Source organism: Diplotaxodon limnothrissa, linkage group LG15 (genome assembly GCF_057381915.1).
Source record: "Diplotaxodon limnothrissa isolate DT_005_m linkage group LG15, D_limnothrissa_male_GT1.1, whole genome shotgun sequence".
NCBI lineage: Eukaryota > Metazoa > Chordata > Actinopteri > Cichliformes > Cichlidae > Diplotaxodon > Diplotaxodon limnothrissa.
In genome coordinates this window covers 8,647,645-8,666,323 of record NC_140610.1, presented here as the reverse complement: position 1 = coordinate 8,666,323, position 18,679 = coordinate 8,647,645, and the positions used below count along the sequence as shown (strand labels likewise).

The following is an 18,679-nucleotide window of genomic DNA, read 5'->3' as shown; positions in this document are numbered from 1 at the left end:
CTCTGTGACAGCAGAAATGTGCATAAACTACTTACGGTAGGACGTTTTGCCAAAGTAGGATGGTTTGTCAGAACACCGTCTTACCACTAATGTAATGTACCACAATTTTTTTTTCTCCAACTGTCTCCCTATCGCTCTCTCTTTCTCTCTCTAACTTTCTCCCAGTGTAATCCAATTTTTTTATTATTATTTTTTGGGAGGTAGTATGTTCCAATATCACTGACACTTCTTGGAAGTCCTTTAAAAAAGAAAAAAAAAGATACAAAAAAAAGATACATTATTCATCATTTGTGATATTTTGCATTTATTCTTGATGATTGGAATATATCCAGAGTATGTTTGTATATGCATATGTGTATATGTATATGTATGGACATTGTACCTGATAAATGTCAGTCGGAGTGACTTAATAAATGCATTAGCACTAAGTGAGACTGTATGCTGAAGTTCTATTTAAATATTTATATAATTCTTTAAAAATACATTCCAAAACATAATAGGCTAGAACAAAAAACAAAAACCTGAACAAAGTGCCCAAAAATGTAAGCAATAAATTGCACAAATTGCTGGATGTAGCAAAACGCAATGAATTAAAATGAATTAAAACTGCAAATATGTAAATTGATCTATAATCACTTTTATGTTACACATAAACTACTGACAATTAACTAATGGTTCAGACTTTACAGATCCTTCATATGAAGTCATGTCATACACGGGATGTTTACATAGCTAAAAAAACAAATAAAGACACCCCCCCCCCCCCCCCCCCCCCTCATTTATTCAAGCTCAAAAAGGAAGAACATGGACATGAGTAAGAAGAAGAGGCCTCACCAGTCGCTGTTTATCTGGGAGAGTGAAGTGGAGAGGGTGAGCAGCTTTAGGTACCTGGGCGTTCACATCAGTGAGCACCTTACCTGGACACTGAACACCACACAGCTGGTCAAGAAGGCTCAGCAGCAGCTGCACTTCCTGAGGAGACTGAGGAAATTTGGGATGTCTGCCAAGATCCTCTGCAGAGCATTTACCATCGCAGAGTCCAGAGGAGAGCTGCCTCCATCCTTAGAGACCCAACACGGACTGTTCACACTTCTGCCCTCGGGACGAAGGTTTAAAAGTGTGAAATCCAGAACATCTAGACTCAACAACTCCTTCTTCCCCACTGCTATCAGACTCCTGAACAGCTGACCTACCTCAACTGCAATTTTCACATCAGGACAATTTGCACACTAAGTTCTTTTGCACATTAAGCTCCTTTGTACATCCTTTTACATTGACAACTGCATACCTCACTTTTCTTCATTTACATATTTTGTACTTATTTATTTATCTTTCTCTATTTTTTTATCCTTATTTTTACCTTATTTATCTTGTTCCTTCAACCCTACCTAACTTGGCATTTGCGTATGGACAGCAAAGGAAGAATTTAATTGCACAGAGAAATGCTATTTCTTCTGTACACATGACAATAAACACTTTGAATCTTGAAACCATTCACACGCTGATCTCCAATGCCACCGCTAGGGGTCGCTAACGCGGGGAAGGTTTTAAAGCATTAAAAGAAGAAGGCAAACCACATTGCGCAGGCGTACACCACGTACACCGATGCATCCATAGCATCGAGCTCTCTTGGCTGGATTGCTAACGGTCTGTCAGGTATCACACATTGGGCTTGAAGGGGGAAGAGCAGCGGTGGAGAAGAAGGGCGACCTAAGCGCCGCTACGAAATGGCCGGGCAACAGTTCCAGTACGATGACAGCGGCAATACCTTTTTCTATTTCCTAACGTCCTTCGTCGGACTTATTGTGATCCCGGCCACATATTACCTCTGGCCCCGGGATCAAAATGCTGGTAAGGCCTGACTGTGTGGCTCAGTGCTAACTGAGCTAACTTAACTGTCTAACTTAACATGAAGTTTTCTGGCGGTATTTTGGCTCGTATACGGCTACCAGCTGGCCACGATTTAGCCTCCATTTGGGTCTATCTCCAGGAGCTTTGCAGTGAAACCCAGCGACACAGGCGCCTGGAAACATGAGCTAACAGCACAGCTAAAACACCAAAAGCCAGCGTCACTCTGGCACGCGCTTAAGCTTTCCTTTGCGCTTTTATTGACCTCCTCTTGATAGCTCCCTACCTTAGCGAGACTCTATGCTAGTCCACAGAATGCAGCCAGCATAAGCTGTTATATAAGTTATGGTAGCAAACTTTATGCAGCTGGTCTACTGGGAGTAGCTGACTGGGAGAATCTGACTGGCAGGTAAACCGGTTATCGTAGTGACCTCAGATAATTTATGGAAGTTAATAAACACAGAGCCACTAAACTCATAAAATCATTATTTGTCCATCTTCTGCAATAGGATTGAAGATGGAGAAATACAAAATTCGAGCTGATTGAAGTAAACAACATTAATAAACCCTCCCCCTGGCACAGTAGTGGCTCTGTGCAGCCAGGCAATCTCACTGAATTGTTGCATTGTTGTTATGCATACTGATTGTGGCTGTTTTCATACTGCTAATGTGCTTCCTCTTGTCTCAGAACAACTGCGCCTAAAGAGCCTACGGAGGGTGCACGGCAGGTGTCTGTGGTATCGGCTCAGGCTGATGAAGTCGCAGCAGAGCATCGTGCCAACACTAAAGTGAGTCTGCTGAATTGAACTTTGGGTTTGTACTTATAGTAGCTCGTCCCACACGTGCTTTTCTTGTTGTTTGGTGGATTTCCTCAGCTTCCCTTTCTAAAGAATTTTTCTGGAGGTAACATCTATGAAAGCGAATGTCTTATTTATAACTGGTTCGAGACTTCAGTTATGAATGGGACTCTATCGTGCGTTACACCGAAGCCATAAGAAGTTTTAGTTTGAAGTCCTTCATAACACTATCTTTGTATTCTTTACAGGGAAGATTCACGGATGTAGTGAAGGTGGAATTCAGAGGGTTGGTGTGGAAGCTAGGGCTAGGGTGACAAGGAGGCATATGATTTGCTTTGGTGACCGCTAAAGGGACCAGCTGAAAGAGGATCACGACTTGCATATAAATATGTTGACTTATATTTGGACAACACTTCCTGGACAGTATAATAACAAGCTTGCATGCTTGGTTGTTTGCCTACTTGTTGAACGTCACATCGCTGCTGTTATTTAGGATTGACTAACCCAAGCTGTTAACACTGTGATCACTCAGACATCGTCTCGATACTGTACCTGTTTCTGACAGCATATAGATTCACTCCGATGGTTTATGCAGCTTGACACAGAATGTGTTGCGGTATATGTTATGGTCAGACTGAATATTCTCTTTCTGCGTGCGTATAAGAACTTGCTTTTGGCATGAGTGCAGTTTCTGTTGTTTGCATGTGACTTGTGCTGTGGCTGTAAACATTTAGCTGCACTGCTTAACATTTATCTTAACATCACCCTGTCTTCTAAGAGCTGTTTATTCGCTCTGCGTGGTTTAACAGCTTCTTACTCCCACTTACTCCTCTCTCGCGCCTTCACTAGACCCACATCCTGTATTTACGCCCAGTATTTAACAACTGGCATTTATAAAGCCTTCCCTTGCTTGGCTGCTCTTCGTACAGAAGACGGTGGAAGCACACAGCTTGTTTACCGAGGTGGAAAAAATCAAAGCGATCATCTCAGCCTCACTCTCAAAATCTCAGTATCTGTTTCCCTCTCACAAGTGTATCATCGGGATCGTGTTTATTATAAGAATCCATCATGTATTTCTCTGGTCGAGCAACTCAGACAACTCTGGCTAGTGAGCTGTCGTCATGGCAACAGATGCTGCAGAGCAGGCCACAGGTTTTTGTCATTGTCATGGTAACAAGTTCAACTTCAACGCATAAATATTAAACAAACAACAATGTCAGAACGTGGCATGTCCTTGTGTTTGGATGTGTTGGGTTGAAATTTGCTTTTAGTGTTTCAAATTATGATAGAATGTTTGTAGCTTTAAATGGTAAAGATCATTTCAGTTGCAGTGTTATATTAATGTGATCTAGTCATTGGAAGTGTTTCTGAAAATGACAGATGTCTCATGTGGGCTCTATAGCCCAGATGTTTATTCATGTTTCCTGTTTGTGTGCTGACATTTTCAGGAAAGCAGCCTTGTTATTTGGGTGGCTCGTGTTTTTGCTGCTGGCCTACAAGGTGTCTAAGCTGGACAGAGAGTACCAGGAGTATAATCCATATGAAGTCCTCAGCTTGGACCCGGTAAACACACACAAAACAAATGGTTTATTGCAAAGCCACTGAAGTCCTTAATGTTACATTTTTATTTTTTGTATTACTTCCACATCTCACTCAAGCTCAAAACGTGTCTTTCTGGATTTCTGGGACTTCTCAGTCTTCTTTAAATTAGGGCTGATTGTCTTTGTTACCTACATTACATGTGGTGTATTTGTGTTTCAGGGTGCATCGCTGTCAGAAATCAAGAAGCAGTACCGTGTACTGTCACTCAAGTATCACCCCGACAAAGGTGGCGATGAGGCCACATTCATGAGAATTGCTAAGGCTTATGCTGCGTAAGTATCATTGTGGTTTTGACTTTGTTCATGCCAGCCAGATTACATCTTCTAGCCCAGAGTTCTAGGTTGATCAAATAATCTGTTTTTTGTTTTTTTCCCCCCTGCAGTCTAACCAATGAACAGTCAAGGCAGAACTGGGAAATGTATGGAAACCCTGACGGCCCAGGAGGTAAGTGAAGCTTCTCTAATGCACACCAGTTTAATGCATTGGTGCACCTTCTCCACTGATGCTGGTGAAACAGTTACCTGTTAACTTGTAGTAAATCATTTGAAACAGCACAGTCCAGTAAGAGCAGGGATGATACGAAAAAGAGTTTGCTCCACTTTCACACACACTCTTTGTCTGTGCGGCTCCACTAATGGAATGAAAGCACACTTTTGGATTTCGTAAGTGGAGTTTTCTAGTTTTAGTTTTTTGAGGAGGCTTGGCTGCATGCAGACAAACAGGGAGGAGAGCAAAAAAGAGACTTTGTGCTATCTTTAAACAGTCACATCATCTGAAAACAACTTGACTTTTTATTAGCTTTTTAAAACTGTATCCGGATTTGTACACAATTATGATGCACAGAACAGGAAGTCTTGATCCATTATCTATTCTCTAGACATTCCGGCAACACCTGAAGCCCCAGAAAATTAAACCGTTGCCTCGAGTGTCTGAGTCATCAGACTAGCTGATTACTTCGATACTGCCTTCACTGAAGATCAATTTTCAACATGGTAGAACAAGATTGTGATTAGATTACAGGTTGTCCCAACAGATTCCCTGCCAACTTTGCATTCAGTTACTGAGCATCCAAATCATTTCCACACTGCGGAGTCATCTTCACCTGCCATTCTGTCTTCTGTTTGCTATTCAAGTTGCACATCAGGGATCAGTAGTGCACCCAGTGAGCATCACTCTCATTGTGTCACTACCAGCCATGGTAGACGTGGTGTAGAAAAGTTTAAATGAGCTGATTATACTGTTTCATATGCCAATTTTAGATCATCAACAACACAGTATCATTAGATTGCTCACCCTTACAAGTAATGTGCGACACAGAGGAGTGCTTTTGCAGAAAGATTGCTTTCAGCATGTATAAAGGGAATTTTCCTGTTTAATTCCATTGCCTCTTATGTCTCCCTTTTCTAGCAACCAGCTTTGGCATTGCCCTGCCTGCCTGGATTGTTGACCAGAAGAACTCAATGCTGGTATTTGTCCATTATTTCATTGTAGAGTTAACTGATAAATCTCATTTGTGATTTTTATTTTTTCTTAATAGCAGAGAGCCCCTATATTCCAAAAAACCATACTTTATTTAAAAAAAAACAACACTATGCGGGCTATTGTAGATCAAATTGAAAGACTTGGTTGGATCGAACTGCTTTATTTTCATTTTATAGGTGCTGTTGGTGTATGGACTTGCCTTTATGGTTATCCTTCCTGTTGTTGTGGTAAGTGTTCATCATGATTTCATATGGAAATAAAAGCCTTGTATTGTTATAATCTGTGTTTCTCATACTGGTTGTTCTTTTTCTTTGTACTTTAGGGGACATGGTGGTACCGCTCAATCCGATACAGTGGAGACCAGATCCTCATCAACACTACCCAGCTCTTTATGCATTTCATGTGCAAGACACCGAATATGAACATGAAACGTGAGTTTCTGGTTCACATATTCGGAAGTTCTGTAGCATTGCACATGCTTTACTTTATTCAGCAAAGGTTATGTTGATATAAATTCGGTCTTCTTCCTGATTGCATTAACAAATTGTAATTTTGGCTGACTCTGGCCTCCAGGGTTAATCATGGTGTTGACGGCAGCACTCGAATTCGATCCTCGCAACAATAAAGAAGCAACCATAAGACCCACAGACAACGTTGAAGTGCCGCAGGTAAAAACAGAAGTTTGCTTGTGTGAAAGAAGCTTCATAAGAGAAGAAACTTGGTTTGAGGGGGGGTGTTATGTCCAGATGTTGTTTTTGAGATGGAAGTTTTGGAGATGAAGAAGGAAAAGAGCGTTCTCATTGCGATTTTATTTCTTGTGTGATTGAAGTTCATTGCCAGTAACCCAGAATTCAGCACGCAACGTGGAAGATGATATTTTTGTACAATACAGTATGTTATAATGACTGCCTCCCAACTCTCCCATAGTTGATCCGTGAATTAGGAAATATCAATGTGAAGAAGAAGGAGCCTCCGTTCTACTATCCCTACAGTCTGAAGGCCAGGGTGTTGGTGTTAGCTCACTTGGCCCGCATGGACGTGTCTGAGGAATTAGAGGAAGGTAGGACACATGCTGAATGATACTCACTGGAATTTTACATTTTTACTAATTATGCTTGTTTAATTATTTTATTAAAAAAAGAAATCGTCAAGTAGATCTGGCCTAGTTGTTCAAAAGATTAATGAAGCCTCATTTATCAGGAGCTAATAAATGAGGCTTCATCTTAGAATAGAATATAACACAAATAATAATATATCCTTTTCTACATCAGATAAACAATGCAGCGCTTCATTCAGTGCTTTTGATAAATTTCACTGGCTCTTTAAATAAAATGTTGTATGTTTCTGTTCCAGATCAGAGGTTTGTGGTGAAAAAGACTCCAGCGCTTCTCCAGGAGATGATCAATGTGGGCTGTCAGCTTATTTTTATGGCCAACAGCAGAGGTTTGCATATATACTACACATTATTACAGCTCTTTGACTACTGTTATACATTTTTTTTTTAGTTCTATTGGTGCTACCAACATCATGAAATCTTTGTATACTTTTCCATAAATGCTAATGTCTCTCCTCAGGTTTCAGTGCTCCTCGCTTGGTGACCATAGAGAACTGTATGAAATTGACCCAGATGATAGTGCAGGGCCTGAAGGAGTCAAAGTCACCGCTGCTGCAGCTGCCTCACTTTGAAGAGGAGCACCTCCGATACTGCATTTCTAAAAAGGTATCTAACGAAAGTTTGCATGTGCCCGCATACTGTGTGTAATATAATGGGAGATAAAGATGTTTTATGGTCGACAGGTCACGTATTCTCTCACTGCCATCCTCTTCCTCCTCCCTACTTTAGTATAAGGTGCGAACCCTCCAGGACTTGGTGAGTCTGAAGGACTCTGACAGACGAAACATGCTGCGTTTCCTTGGAGAGGAGAAGTACGACGAGGTCATGGCTGTGCTGGCCAGCTTCCCTCACATCACCATGGATATCAAACTGCAGGGTCAGTCCTTAAAAACACACTTTGTTTGTTCATAGCAGACCTTTGATAGTCTGATCTGCTGTTTCTTTTAACAGACTGTTCTCTGGCCATTAGTGCTGTATATCCATTAACCTCCTAAGAAACGAACTCTTTCATGGCATGCATTTTTAATTTCTCTTTGCTATTTGGGCTGATTGGGATCTGATGAATGTAAAAACAAAGAATTGCACCCTCAGTCTTTTTTTTTTTTTTTTTGCTATCGCTCATCAGCTTCAAGGTTCAGCGTGTGTGGTGTGTTGAGAGAAGCTCTTCTGCATACCTTGCTTGTAACGGGTGCTTTATTTGAGTTATTGTTGCCATCCTATCAGCTCAAAGCAGTCTAGTCATTGTCCTCTGACCTCGGGCATCAACAAGGCAATTTCTCCAGGAGAACTGCCACTCACTGGATATTTCCTGTTTTTCAAACCATTCTCTGTAAATCCTAGAGAGTGCTGTGCATCTGATCTGAAATACTCAGACTTGCCTGTCTGGCACTAACAAAGTCACTTAAATCACCTTTATTCACTAATTCTGATGCTCAGTTTGACCATACATGCCCAAATCTACTGAGTTGCTGCAATGTAATCAGCTGATAGAATATTTGCATTCATGAGCAGTTAAACAGGTGTACCTAACAAAGTGGATATCGAATATTTGTATATTTTCTCATTTTGGTAAATGTTTCTAAAGCTGATGCTTACAAAACCGACATAAAAAACAAGGAAGATGCATAATTACACTACAGGGTAGGGGAAAAATATGTTACTTTGATTTCGACTTCAGTTTCATGTTACTGTAGATGTGGAAGATGGATTAATGAAGAAAAATTATGGTTGTTTCTGTATGGCTGTAAGAAGAAGCATTGTAAGCTTTAGTGCGGTTTGGCTGAACTGCTGATCATTTAGAGTTTTATCTTTTGGCACAAGTGTGCACATTATGTTTTTCTGTGTTCAACTTTTAGACATTAATGTTTTTGGGTGTTTTTTTTTGCAGTCCTTGATGATGAAGACAGTAGTAACATCACGGCAGGCTCAATCGTCACAGTAACCGTCACCTTAAACAGGAAACGGATGGCGGTAAGAAATGTTTCCGTGTGACTCAACACCTACGTAATACTTGACGTAACAATAAGTTACTAGAAAGCAGGTTCTGCTGCCTTGCACATGCACTACTGTGGATCACCATTAGAGTGCACTGTTGACTGAAAACATGGCTGGATAGCATCAGTTAACTCTGCTTGTTGATGTGTGTGTAGGACATGTTTGAACAAGAGCAAGAGCCAGTGCCGTGTCAAGGAGATGAGACTGCCACTACAGAGGAAGCGGTAAGATCACACATGCAGAAACCATTTCGGCTCAGTTTATGTTCAGTTTGCTTGGGCAACTTAAAAGCTGTAAAAGTTTAATGGTTCAAAGAATCATGTTCACGTTTTCTTTTTTTGTGTGTCTGATATGAAGCAAGGAGACACAAGTAAAGCCAAACCCAAAGTGTGGCAGAACAAGAGTAAAGGGGCTAAAAAGACAGCCAAGTCCAAGAAGAAAAAGTTAACCAAGAAGAAAGCCACTCCTGCTCCTGCCAAAAACAAGCAGGCCAATGGCACCGTGGCAGGAAATGTAAGCAGCCATTCACTCAGTTAGTTACACCTGAATTAAACTAACACCAGCATCCACCTACTGTCAGATGATTATTTAAAACAACAGTGCTTTCAGCATAACTTTTCATTATTGATACTGGTGTCGCAGGAAGCCGCAACAACAACAACAACAACAACAGCAGCAGCAACTGTGGCGACAAAGGAGGAAGATGATGATGGGTCAGACAAAGGCAGCGAGTCAGACGAGGGCGAAGCCAACAAGGATTCTCCGAGCGAAAGAGACGAAGACAGCGACAAACAGAGCGACACAGAAGTCGACGAGATGGCTGGCGACGACGAGGAGGTCAGAGAGCGTTAATCGGATGCATATGTCATTCGTAGGTTTAGCAGCAGGAGCTTTATCACTTAAAAGCCTATAGTGTTAAGGTCCAGCTGATAAATGGAAGGGAAAGGCTCTATCCAATCTAACCGTCACTCTTTTCTCCCCTCCCTGTCAGGAGTGGGAAGCGTTGCAACAAAGCATCCAGCGGCGAGAGCGGGCCCTGCTAGAAACCAAGTCAAAGGTGACACACCCGGTCTACAGTCTCTACTTTCCAGAGGAGAAGCAGGAGTGGTGGTGGCTCTACATTGCTGACCGCCGAGAGCATACCCTCGTCTCCATGCCCAGTCACGTGTGCACGCTAAAAGACACAGAAGAGGTGAGATTGCCGCACTAGAATTTTAACTGACACACAGGAAGTGAGCGTGTGCCTGTGCCAGATGACTCTTTGGAGAATTTGGGATCTTTTCATAGAAATAATTTGACGCGGTGACATCATGGTCGATAATTTACACTTAATTAATCAGCACAATTGTTATTTTAAATTGTATGATTTTATATTTTATATTGTTATTGTTTTTAATTAAAAAAGTAGAAATGTACACGATCATCAGATCCAGCACTGTACAGTCAGTTCATTGTGTTTGTATCAAAATACTTTGTGAGTATCGTTTGGATTACACAGTAATGCATGTGAGGTAAAAAGGTCTTAATAAGTTAGTGTGTGCTTATGTTTCTTGTAACCCCTTGCACATGCTGTTGCTAAGCAACCCTTTGCACTTGTGTCACTTGTCATTATTTCCTCAGAGTAGTGTGTGTCTGTGTTTGTTTTGCACAATTTGCACCACTGATCCTGGTGCTCAGCAGCACCAGCACAGACTGATGTGAAGGTAAAAGCTTAACAAGGCCGTTTTTAAGCGTGCATGACTGGCCACCCCCGCTCTCAAGGATGGTAATAAGAGGCGTTGCAGGTCACTGTCAAGAAATCCATTAGCCTGTCACTTCAGCAGTTCCTTCTGTTGTTTCTCGCTGCATGACTGTTACTACGCCGTGCTTTCATCTCTGGCCAGGACAGTTAATAGTGGCTATGATCACAGCTCATTCTCTGCTCGCACGCTGAATAATAATTAGGTTCATTGTGCTCGTAATGAGCTGTTTTCCATATGTAATTGCGCAACATAGTAATCATAGCCTGAGGCAATGTTGGTCTAATATTTACAGTTGGACCCCATCATCGTGCGGCAGTTCATTTGTAATTACCTACCACGCTGTGGCCCTCTGCTGCTAGATGATTGTACATCATTGGTGACAGCAGATTGCAGAAGTTTATAATATTCACAGCGTTTGTCCTTTGCCTCCTTTTGGTGCTTGCATTAGTGGTTTCTATGGGGATGGAAACAGGTCGGCTTTGTTTACATGGAGACTATTGTATTTTCGCATCAATCGCAGGATTTTGGCCACAATCCAGCATTGCAGCTATAATTAATACATAAAACAATAGTGCTCTGAGTCATACAGTTATATACTGCACATTGAATGCTTCTGTGATTTAGATTTGGTTAAAGGGAGTTTTAATCTCTCTTTTACACCATCAAATCAAGAAACATGAAATTAACATGTTTATATGTGTGTGTGTGTCTCCATGGTTTTTTTTCCAGGTGGAGCTCAAGTTTTCAGCCCCCTCCAAAACGGGCAACTACCAATATTCTGTTATCCTTCGTTCTGATTCCTACTTAGGACTGGACCAGATCAAACCACTCAAGGTGTGTATGTGTGTGCCTTTTTATTAGTGTGTGTAAATGGGGGGGCCTTCCGTCAGCCAATCAGTTCAAATTGTCCGGGATATGATGGGTTTTCGCTACCAAAGTGGCTGGAATAATAAACCCACCAGCTGCAGCCAAATGTAGCTGAGGCTCACTGAACAATGGTATTGATTGCTGCCAAGATGTTAGGAATGAGGGTATTGACTGCTAGCCAGAAGCAATATGATTTGTATTGTTGTAGGCAGTTCACTTTAAGTGCACTTAAGGTTTGGTGTTTCTTCTACCGGTCAAGAATTTATTTATTTCATAGCTGCTCACCTTTATCTTAAAATGCAGGATCTTCAAATCAATGTTATTCAAATTAGACTTGAACCTAATATGAGATTGGTTTCATTCTGAAAGCATGTGGTGCTTGCAGTGGAAAAAATGTCAATGCCAATGTCGGATAGACATACTATAAAATGACTTGTTTAGTACCTAATTTTCATCCAGTATTTGGATGTGTATTTAGATGTTCTACACAAAAAAATGTGTAGAACATCTTTGAATGGGGATTCTGGTTGGCACTACATCTTTTATATATATTTTTCAATGACCTTGTGTTATATGAAAGTTGTCAGCCATTGTCAGTGGCCGATAGCGCTTCTGCAGGCAGAGAGGAGGTTATCCATAATAACCATAAAGCACAACATGTGGGCTAAGCACTAAATGCATAAATTAAATGATGCACTGGCGAGAAAGAGTTAAAACACTTGCAGGCTCTTTACTAGAGCCTAACAGAGAGAATTTTTAAGACTAATATATTTAAAAAATCAGATATATTGGAGAATATATACTCTATATTGCCAAAAGTATTAGCATGCGGACTTCTAACAACATTTTTTAAAAAAAACAACAAAAAAAGGGGGTCACTCTCACGAGCTCACGGTGTTTTGATACAGTGATGGCACAAGTCCATTCGTGAAATTTAATCACTACTAAATATTCCAGTCAGCTGTTAGTGGTTTTATAACAAAGTGGAAACCACTGGGAAAGACAGCCACTTAAAATCAGAGCGAGGTCAGATAATTAGTTGGCTTGGTGTTAATTTACTTAACAGCAGATATAATACTGACTCTGATAGATCAGCAAATATTGGCTGATATACTTCATACATTACACCAATATTTTTAGCTGCTTCCTTGTCACAAGGGGTCGCCACAGCAGGTAACTGGAATTAAACCAGCAACCTTTTGCTTAATTGACATTTTAAATGCCGTAAACCAGGAACCGCTGCTGTACATTTCCTAGATTCCCATGTGATCCTTAACATTTCATGTAGGTGCACAGGTCATTTTTCCTAGTATTGTGTTACAATATTTCCTTATCGGTTTTCCAAGAGCATCTTAAGTCATATTGAGGCACATGCTAGCATTTGTAATAATCTACAAATCACCTTAAATAATATGCACAGACTCGAAAGTGTTAATTGCAATGATGATAACACAAGTGCTTTGTGTTTGTGCAGTTGGAGGTCCACGAGGCCAAGGCCATTCTGGACAACCACCCGCAGTGGGACATCCCCGACACAGAGGAGGAGGACGAGGAGCAAGAGGACAGCGACGGCATCGAGGAGAGTGAAGATGACGATGAGGACAACGACTGAGCGCGTGCGTACGCGCTCAGCCCTCCCCTCCCTCCTCCCTTTACCCTCTCATGGACTTGGCCACACATTCACTGCTGACCCCGCTCAAGCCAGAAAGCAGTCAGTGAGGAGCAGCGAAGCCACAAACACTCACAGAGTCACCGGGGACAGTTTCTACACACAGAGCCCTCCTCCATTTAACCTTTGCAAAGTCATGGACTGTGACCTGAATCCCGACACCCCGAAATTCTCTTTTCTACAGAGACTTGTTTATTCACTTTCCGCTGCTGGCGGAAGAGAATTCTGTGAATACTAACAGGCCTGTTGTGTGTGTGTGTGTGTGTGTGTGTGTGCGCGTGCGAGTGCGTCACAGGTATGTAACCTTGTGTCTTTGTACAGGTATGGCAAATGGACACACTGTGGACTGGAGGATCTATTGTTAGAATTCTAATTATTATTATTATATTGGCTCTTTTCTTCTTTTCTTGACAGGGAGTGGGGATGTATAACCGCCAATTCCATCTGCAAAATTAAAAATGCTGATCTCCGTATGGAAATCATTCTCAACACACTTTGCTCCTGTTTTTAATAATGCTCAGCACCATAGCAGTGATGCTTTCTATTGTACATTTATACTGCAGAAGCACGAAGTTCAGTCCTGCTTTTGGACGTCGCAACCAAGTCAGCCATTTGGGATATTTACTTACTTCCACTGTCAAATCAGCCATTCGTTTGTCCGTACACGTATTTTTGACAGAGATCTCCACAGATGGATGCTGATCTGCAGCCAGTCCTGTAAGTGATGCCCCTTCTCCCCGCGTGATTCACTTTAAAATGTTTTTTATTTTTCTGAAAGAGAAGACGTTTGATTGAAAGCAGGTGGAGCTCGAGTTGAAATGTGATCTCAAATGTAACTGGAGGGGAAGCTGAACAAAACTTGGGTTAGGGTTTGTTTGAATGAGTCATCTTTTAGTTTAACACTAAAAGGTGTGTCTTCGGTCTTTTTTGGGGATAAGATACTGATGTCAAAATATATATAAATGTATTAGAGAGAGAGCGTTACATATTTACTTACCTTATCTCAATCTTTTTTCCTTTTTTTTTTTTTTTTTTTTTTTTTTTTTTGCTGCACATTCCAGTGTGTACTCCTTGTCTGAAAAAGGCCTTACGAATACAACTAAAATACTGCAACATACAAGTCCTTGGGTGCTATGCACCACTGGTTCCTGAGAGAGAAGTAAAAAATTTTTTCTTGTGTAAGAATCTTTAGTGTTGGTTTTCTTTTTCTTTTTATTTGATAACCTGTAGCTCATAAGTATTGGGATACATATCACTGATTTTGTCATCACAATACCTCCCATAAGTACAGTTATTTTGCAGTTGTATGTGCATTGTGAGTGTAAAAGTGAGTATGATATCCCCGTTAGAGAGACACACACAGCGCTCATCTGGGGAAAAAAACTGTTAAACTTGCTTTTTGTTTTTTTTCTTAAGCAGAACAGGCTTAGGTTTGCAGTTACTGCCATGTCAGATTGAGTAGTTTGGTTTTTTTTTTAACCAAACCTGGGAGTTTTCCATTTTTCTGAGGCACACAGAGCAGCTCAGGCTCCCACTTTCATTGATAATTTTTCCGTTAATCATGTAATACATAAATGTGTGTCCGGTTTTGTTGTAATCTAACCTTGATTTTTACATGTGTTAGACTTTGGGAAGGAAAAAAAAAAGAACAGAGCTACTTTGAGTAATTCTGTGGGCTCTTGCTGTATCCTGGCAACTTGGCAGTTTCAGTAATGTGTAATCTATCACCACAAATATCCATACAGTTGTGTGTTTTTTGTTTTGTTTATTTGTTTATTTTATTTTATTTTTACAGTGCTTACTAGTGTATCATGTCAGTGTGGGAGAGATGAAAGTTTAAGCATGCTCTCCTCGCACCACATACGCATTCACACAATCTCACATGTGCAAACTATACCCATCTGTAGTTGTGTTCAGAGCAGGTGTGCGCTAACAAGTAATATTGTAATCTGAGTATTTATCACTCTGCAATAGAATGTAGCATCAGTGATTTATGCTGTGGGGGGAGAATGCAGTGAGGTAAAATACGCCATCCCACCCATGACAGACCTTATCCAGGCAACTGGCCGGCAAGTTGCCTCAGTTTGGACAAATGACTACCCAATGATTATCTGCCACTTTTGTTTACAAAGGAACTGTCATTGTAAATGAAAAACTATATTATTTGTATTTAAAAATCATTTCAAATAAAATCTTTTAAATGAGCTGGTTTATTATTGTATGCATTGGACAGGATTTAATTTTGTATATATTTATATTTGTAGTATTTGGTCTTAAAAGGAATATTGCGTAACTTATTGCAGATTGACGGTGTTAGCTTTAGCTCAGGTTACTAAATGAACCTGGTAGCTAGAAAGTAAACATGTGACCACTTTATATAACATCCTCATTTGCATAATGAAGTGAATATGTAAAAAAATTATGTGAGAATAAAAAGGTGGGCTGATAGTTTTGTATTTCTTAAGTAAATACAGAAATAAATATATTAATATTAAAACGAAAGTAAACCCAAATGAATTTGAAAGCCAGTTAAACCTAAAATGTCTATAATCAAATAAGGGCTTCATTTATTGTCAAACTGTGCATTTATTATGATAATTTTCGTACATTTGTCGGCATAAATACACTCCATTTTCAGTGAGTGCCACTTGTTTCTGGAAATGTAACTAGTTACTTTCATATCACTAAAGCACCGAATAGCTAAAATCCTGTGGCCTAAATGACACTTGATCACCAACTGCCACACATACTGGTTTCCTCCTCATAGGAACAGGTGGGAATTCCCTGTCAGTATAATTTGCAAATTTGGAGTCAGTTCTCTATGATAGCATCGTGATTTGGATAATATCAATATGTAGCCATGTGTAACGGCACTGTGGGGGTAAATTATGGTTACATCAACATGAGCCTGACAGAAGCCTTATGAATATTTAAAGCTACTCAGGCACGTAAAATGTTAATCAAATGACTCATTAGACCCGTGTCGGTTGTTTTTGTCTGGACTGGGCTCACACTCCCGCACTCCATGCCCACCGAGGGGTGTTTTTGTGTTGTCAAAGGGGGCTGAACCTCTTCAGTTTGAGTGCTACTACTTTATTTACCATGCCATCTCTCCCGCTCTCCTGAACCCGGTGGAGATAAAACGCAATAGGCAACAGCTTTAAGGCCAGATAGGAAAAATTATGCACACCAACAATTCAGTCGCACTTTCCCCCTCAGCTTCCGCCCTGCAGGATCTTTCAACTCCTGTCTCTGAAAAGCATCGGACGGCGCGTTAGGAAGGTGAAGTCTGCCGCTCTGCTTCCCGCCGGCAGCCCACTGAGCTCGCTCGCCTCCCTGCCGCATCTGCAGGGGTGGAACCCGGACTCGTGCCCCCCTCCTTTCCCGGTGTTTGTGCTGCATCTGATGCTGCACTGTGTGCTCAGCCAGCCTGCTGTGGAGAAATTGATTCCCCGCTGATGAATCAACCGCTTCGACATAGGTAAATAAATCCTACTACAGACTCGACCCTCTCACATCCTGACGTTACTGGACTTAGAGCGCACAAACGCACGGGTGCTAATTTCATTAGTCTAACCTGCAAGGTCAAAATACACTCACACTGGGCCAACAGAGATCCGATAATTATATTAAAGCATTGTTTATTACAGGATCATGCTCCTTTGATTGTCCTTGTATTGGCAAGATAATGATAAACTATATATATATATAGCCTGTGTGATATATTAATGGCAAAGTAATTATTTTCCCATCATGCATCACAAAGGTTGATTGCAGTGGGGTGTGGGCCCCCATGTGGGCCCCCATGTGCCTACCTTGCAGGCAAACAGCTTTTTTTTTTAGTGTAAGTGGTAACGCATAGCTCTTCATTTGAATATGCTTTCAGTTATCTGTTAATCCCTTCATCAACTAAAGGAAAGAAGTAAGGATGACTGGAAGGAAAGCATCCAGTAATGAAGGCTTCACCTCTGCTGTCATGACTGCCTGAACATCTTGGAGTTTTTCTTTAGGGTTGAAGCCAGGCCAGCTTATCTGACTGAAAATAAAAGTTTAATACGTGGCTGCTTCACTTAGAGAAGCAAAGTCTACAGAGTTTCTCGTGCTGTTCCCTTTTATAAACATGCTGACCCTGAGCTAAAAAAAAACAACCTGTACAGCGGTGGGTGGAGAAGCCAGGGAAGCCAGGGCCTGCGATCAATGACAGAAAGTGTAATTAAAGTCGTCATTGTAGCAAATCTCCACTGTGGACTGCTCGAGCTCAGGCTGATGATTTAATGCCTAATTGTTAAAGATCACTTAGTGTTTTAATAGAGTACAGAAGGACATTAAACTCTCAGCTTTTTTAAAAAAATAATGAAAAGATGGTCACCTGTGAAATGCGTTGGGAAATGTAGACATTGTGGTTCTTTAACATTAAATACACTATTTTTTTCATGTATGTATATATATATATATATATATATATATATATACACATAGTCCAAAATTCCACATTGGCTACCAAAGCTGGCAACGCTTGGCAGAGCTGAAAATTATTTTAAAAAGTTATCTTTTGATTTGGTTTTTAAGCTTTTACATTTTCCAAGACAGCAAACCATTATTTAATACACAAACACAATAATCCACTTCTGTTTCTTCTGTCTTATTTTCTGGTGAGATTCACTGGCAAATCAAATAAAATACAGATACCTTCTTTGAAATTCCACGCTCTTAATTTACATATTCAGTGTTCTTCTTTTGAATATCAAGGCTTTTTGTTCTACCATAACTCATAAGCAATAACGTATTTTGGTATCACAGGGATTCTTTACAAAAAAATATAATCTCAGGCTCCTTGTGTGAAAAAAGTAGCAATTATAATCTTTTTAACTTTTACCTATTAAGCAGCTTGTGGGGATAGGTTAATTGGATAATCCAAATTGCCACTAGGTGTGAATGTGAGTGCGAATGGTTGTCTGTCCCTGTGTGTTAGCCCTGCGACAGACTGGCGACCTGTCCAGGGTGTACCCCGCCTTTCGCCCTATGACAGCTGGGATAGGCTCCAGCACCCCCCGCGACCCTGCAAAGGATAAGCGGAAGCGAATGGATGGATGGATGGATGGATGGATGCATGGATGGTATTAAGCAGCCTATTTATGGATGTCTTACTCTGTTAAAATGGATGGGGTGGATTTGCAGTGCAAAGGGATGGAGTGTGACACTCGTAAAGCACGAGCAGCACGTTTGATGATTATGTGCGTGAGCAAAGCCGCAGCCTTTAATCAAAAAAGACCTTTTTTTAAAAAAAATCAGAGCCTTTCTGGTGCTTTTTCCATCGCTACATGTGTCTCGCTCATGGCTTACCTGAATAAGAACAGCTGTGTGTGTGTGTGTGTGTGTGTGTGGTTCTGTCTGTGAGTGTATGATTTAAAAAAACAAAAAAATAAACCCGGCAGCTACACTCCTGGCGAAGCTCCAAAACACAATGTTTTGATAGAGTGACAAGGTAAAGCAGCCTGCTGCTCTTATGGGACCCAGATCCTGTAGACAGAAACAGAAGCATTCCCCTGTGTGTGTGTGTGTG

At 40.9% G+C, this 18,679-nt stretch overlaps 1 protein-coding gene across 1 annotated transcript; it reads left to right on the top strand.

Moving 5' to 3' along the window:
* Positions 1-1,592: 1,592 nt before the first annotated feature.
* sec63 (SEC63 homolog, protein translocation regulator) lies at positions 1,593-14,091 on the top strand. The gene is made up of 20 exons (XM_085371939.1): positions 1,593-1,851; positions 2,537-2,636; positions 4,094-4,208; positions 4,407-4,519; positions 4,630-4,691; positions 5,655-5,713; positions 5,906-5,956; positions 6,052-6,160; positions 6,303-6,397; positions 6,657-6,789; positions 7,083-7,172; positions 7,304-7,449; positions 7,573-7,720; positions 8,732-8,814; positions 8,994-9,062; positions 9,196-9,351; positions 9,481-9,675; positions 9,830-10,030; positions 11,310-11,414; positions 12,922-14,091. Exons 1-20 carry the CDS (start codon positions 1,728-1,730, stop codon positions 13,057-13,059), a joined length of 2,292 nt encoding a protein of 763 aa, XP_085228065.1. The 5' UTR covers positions 1,593-1,727; the 3' UTR covers positions 13,060-14,091.
* Positions 14,092-18,679: the final 4,588 nt, after the last annotated feature.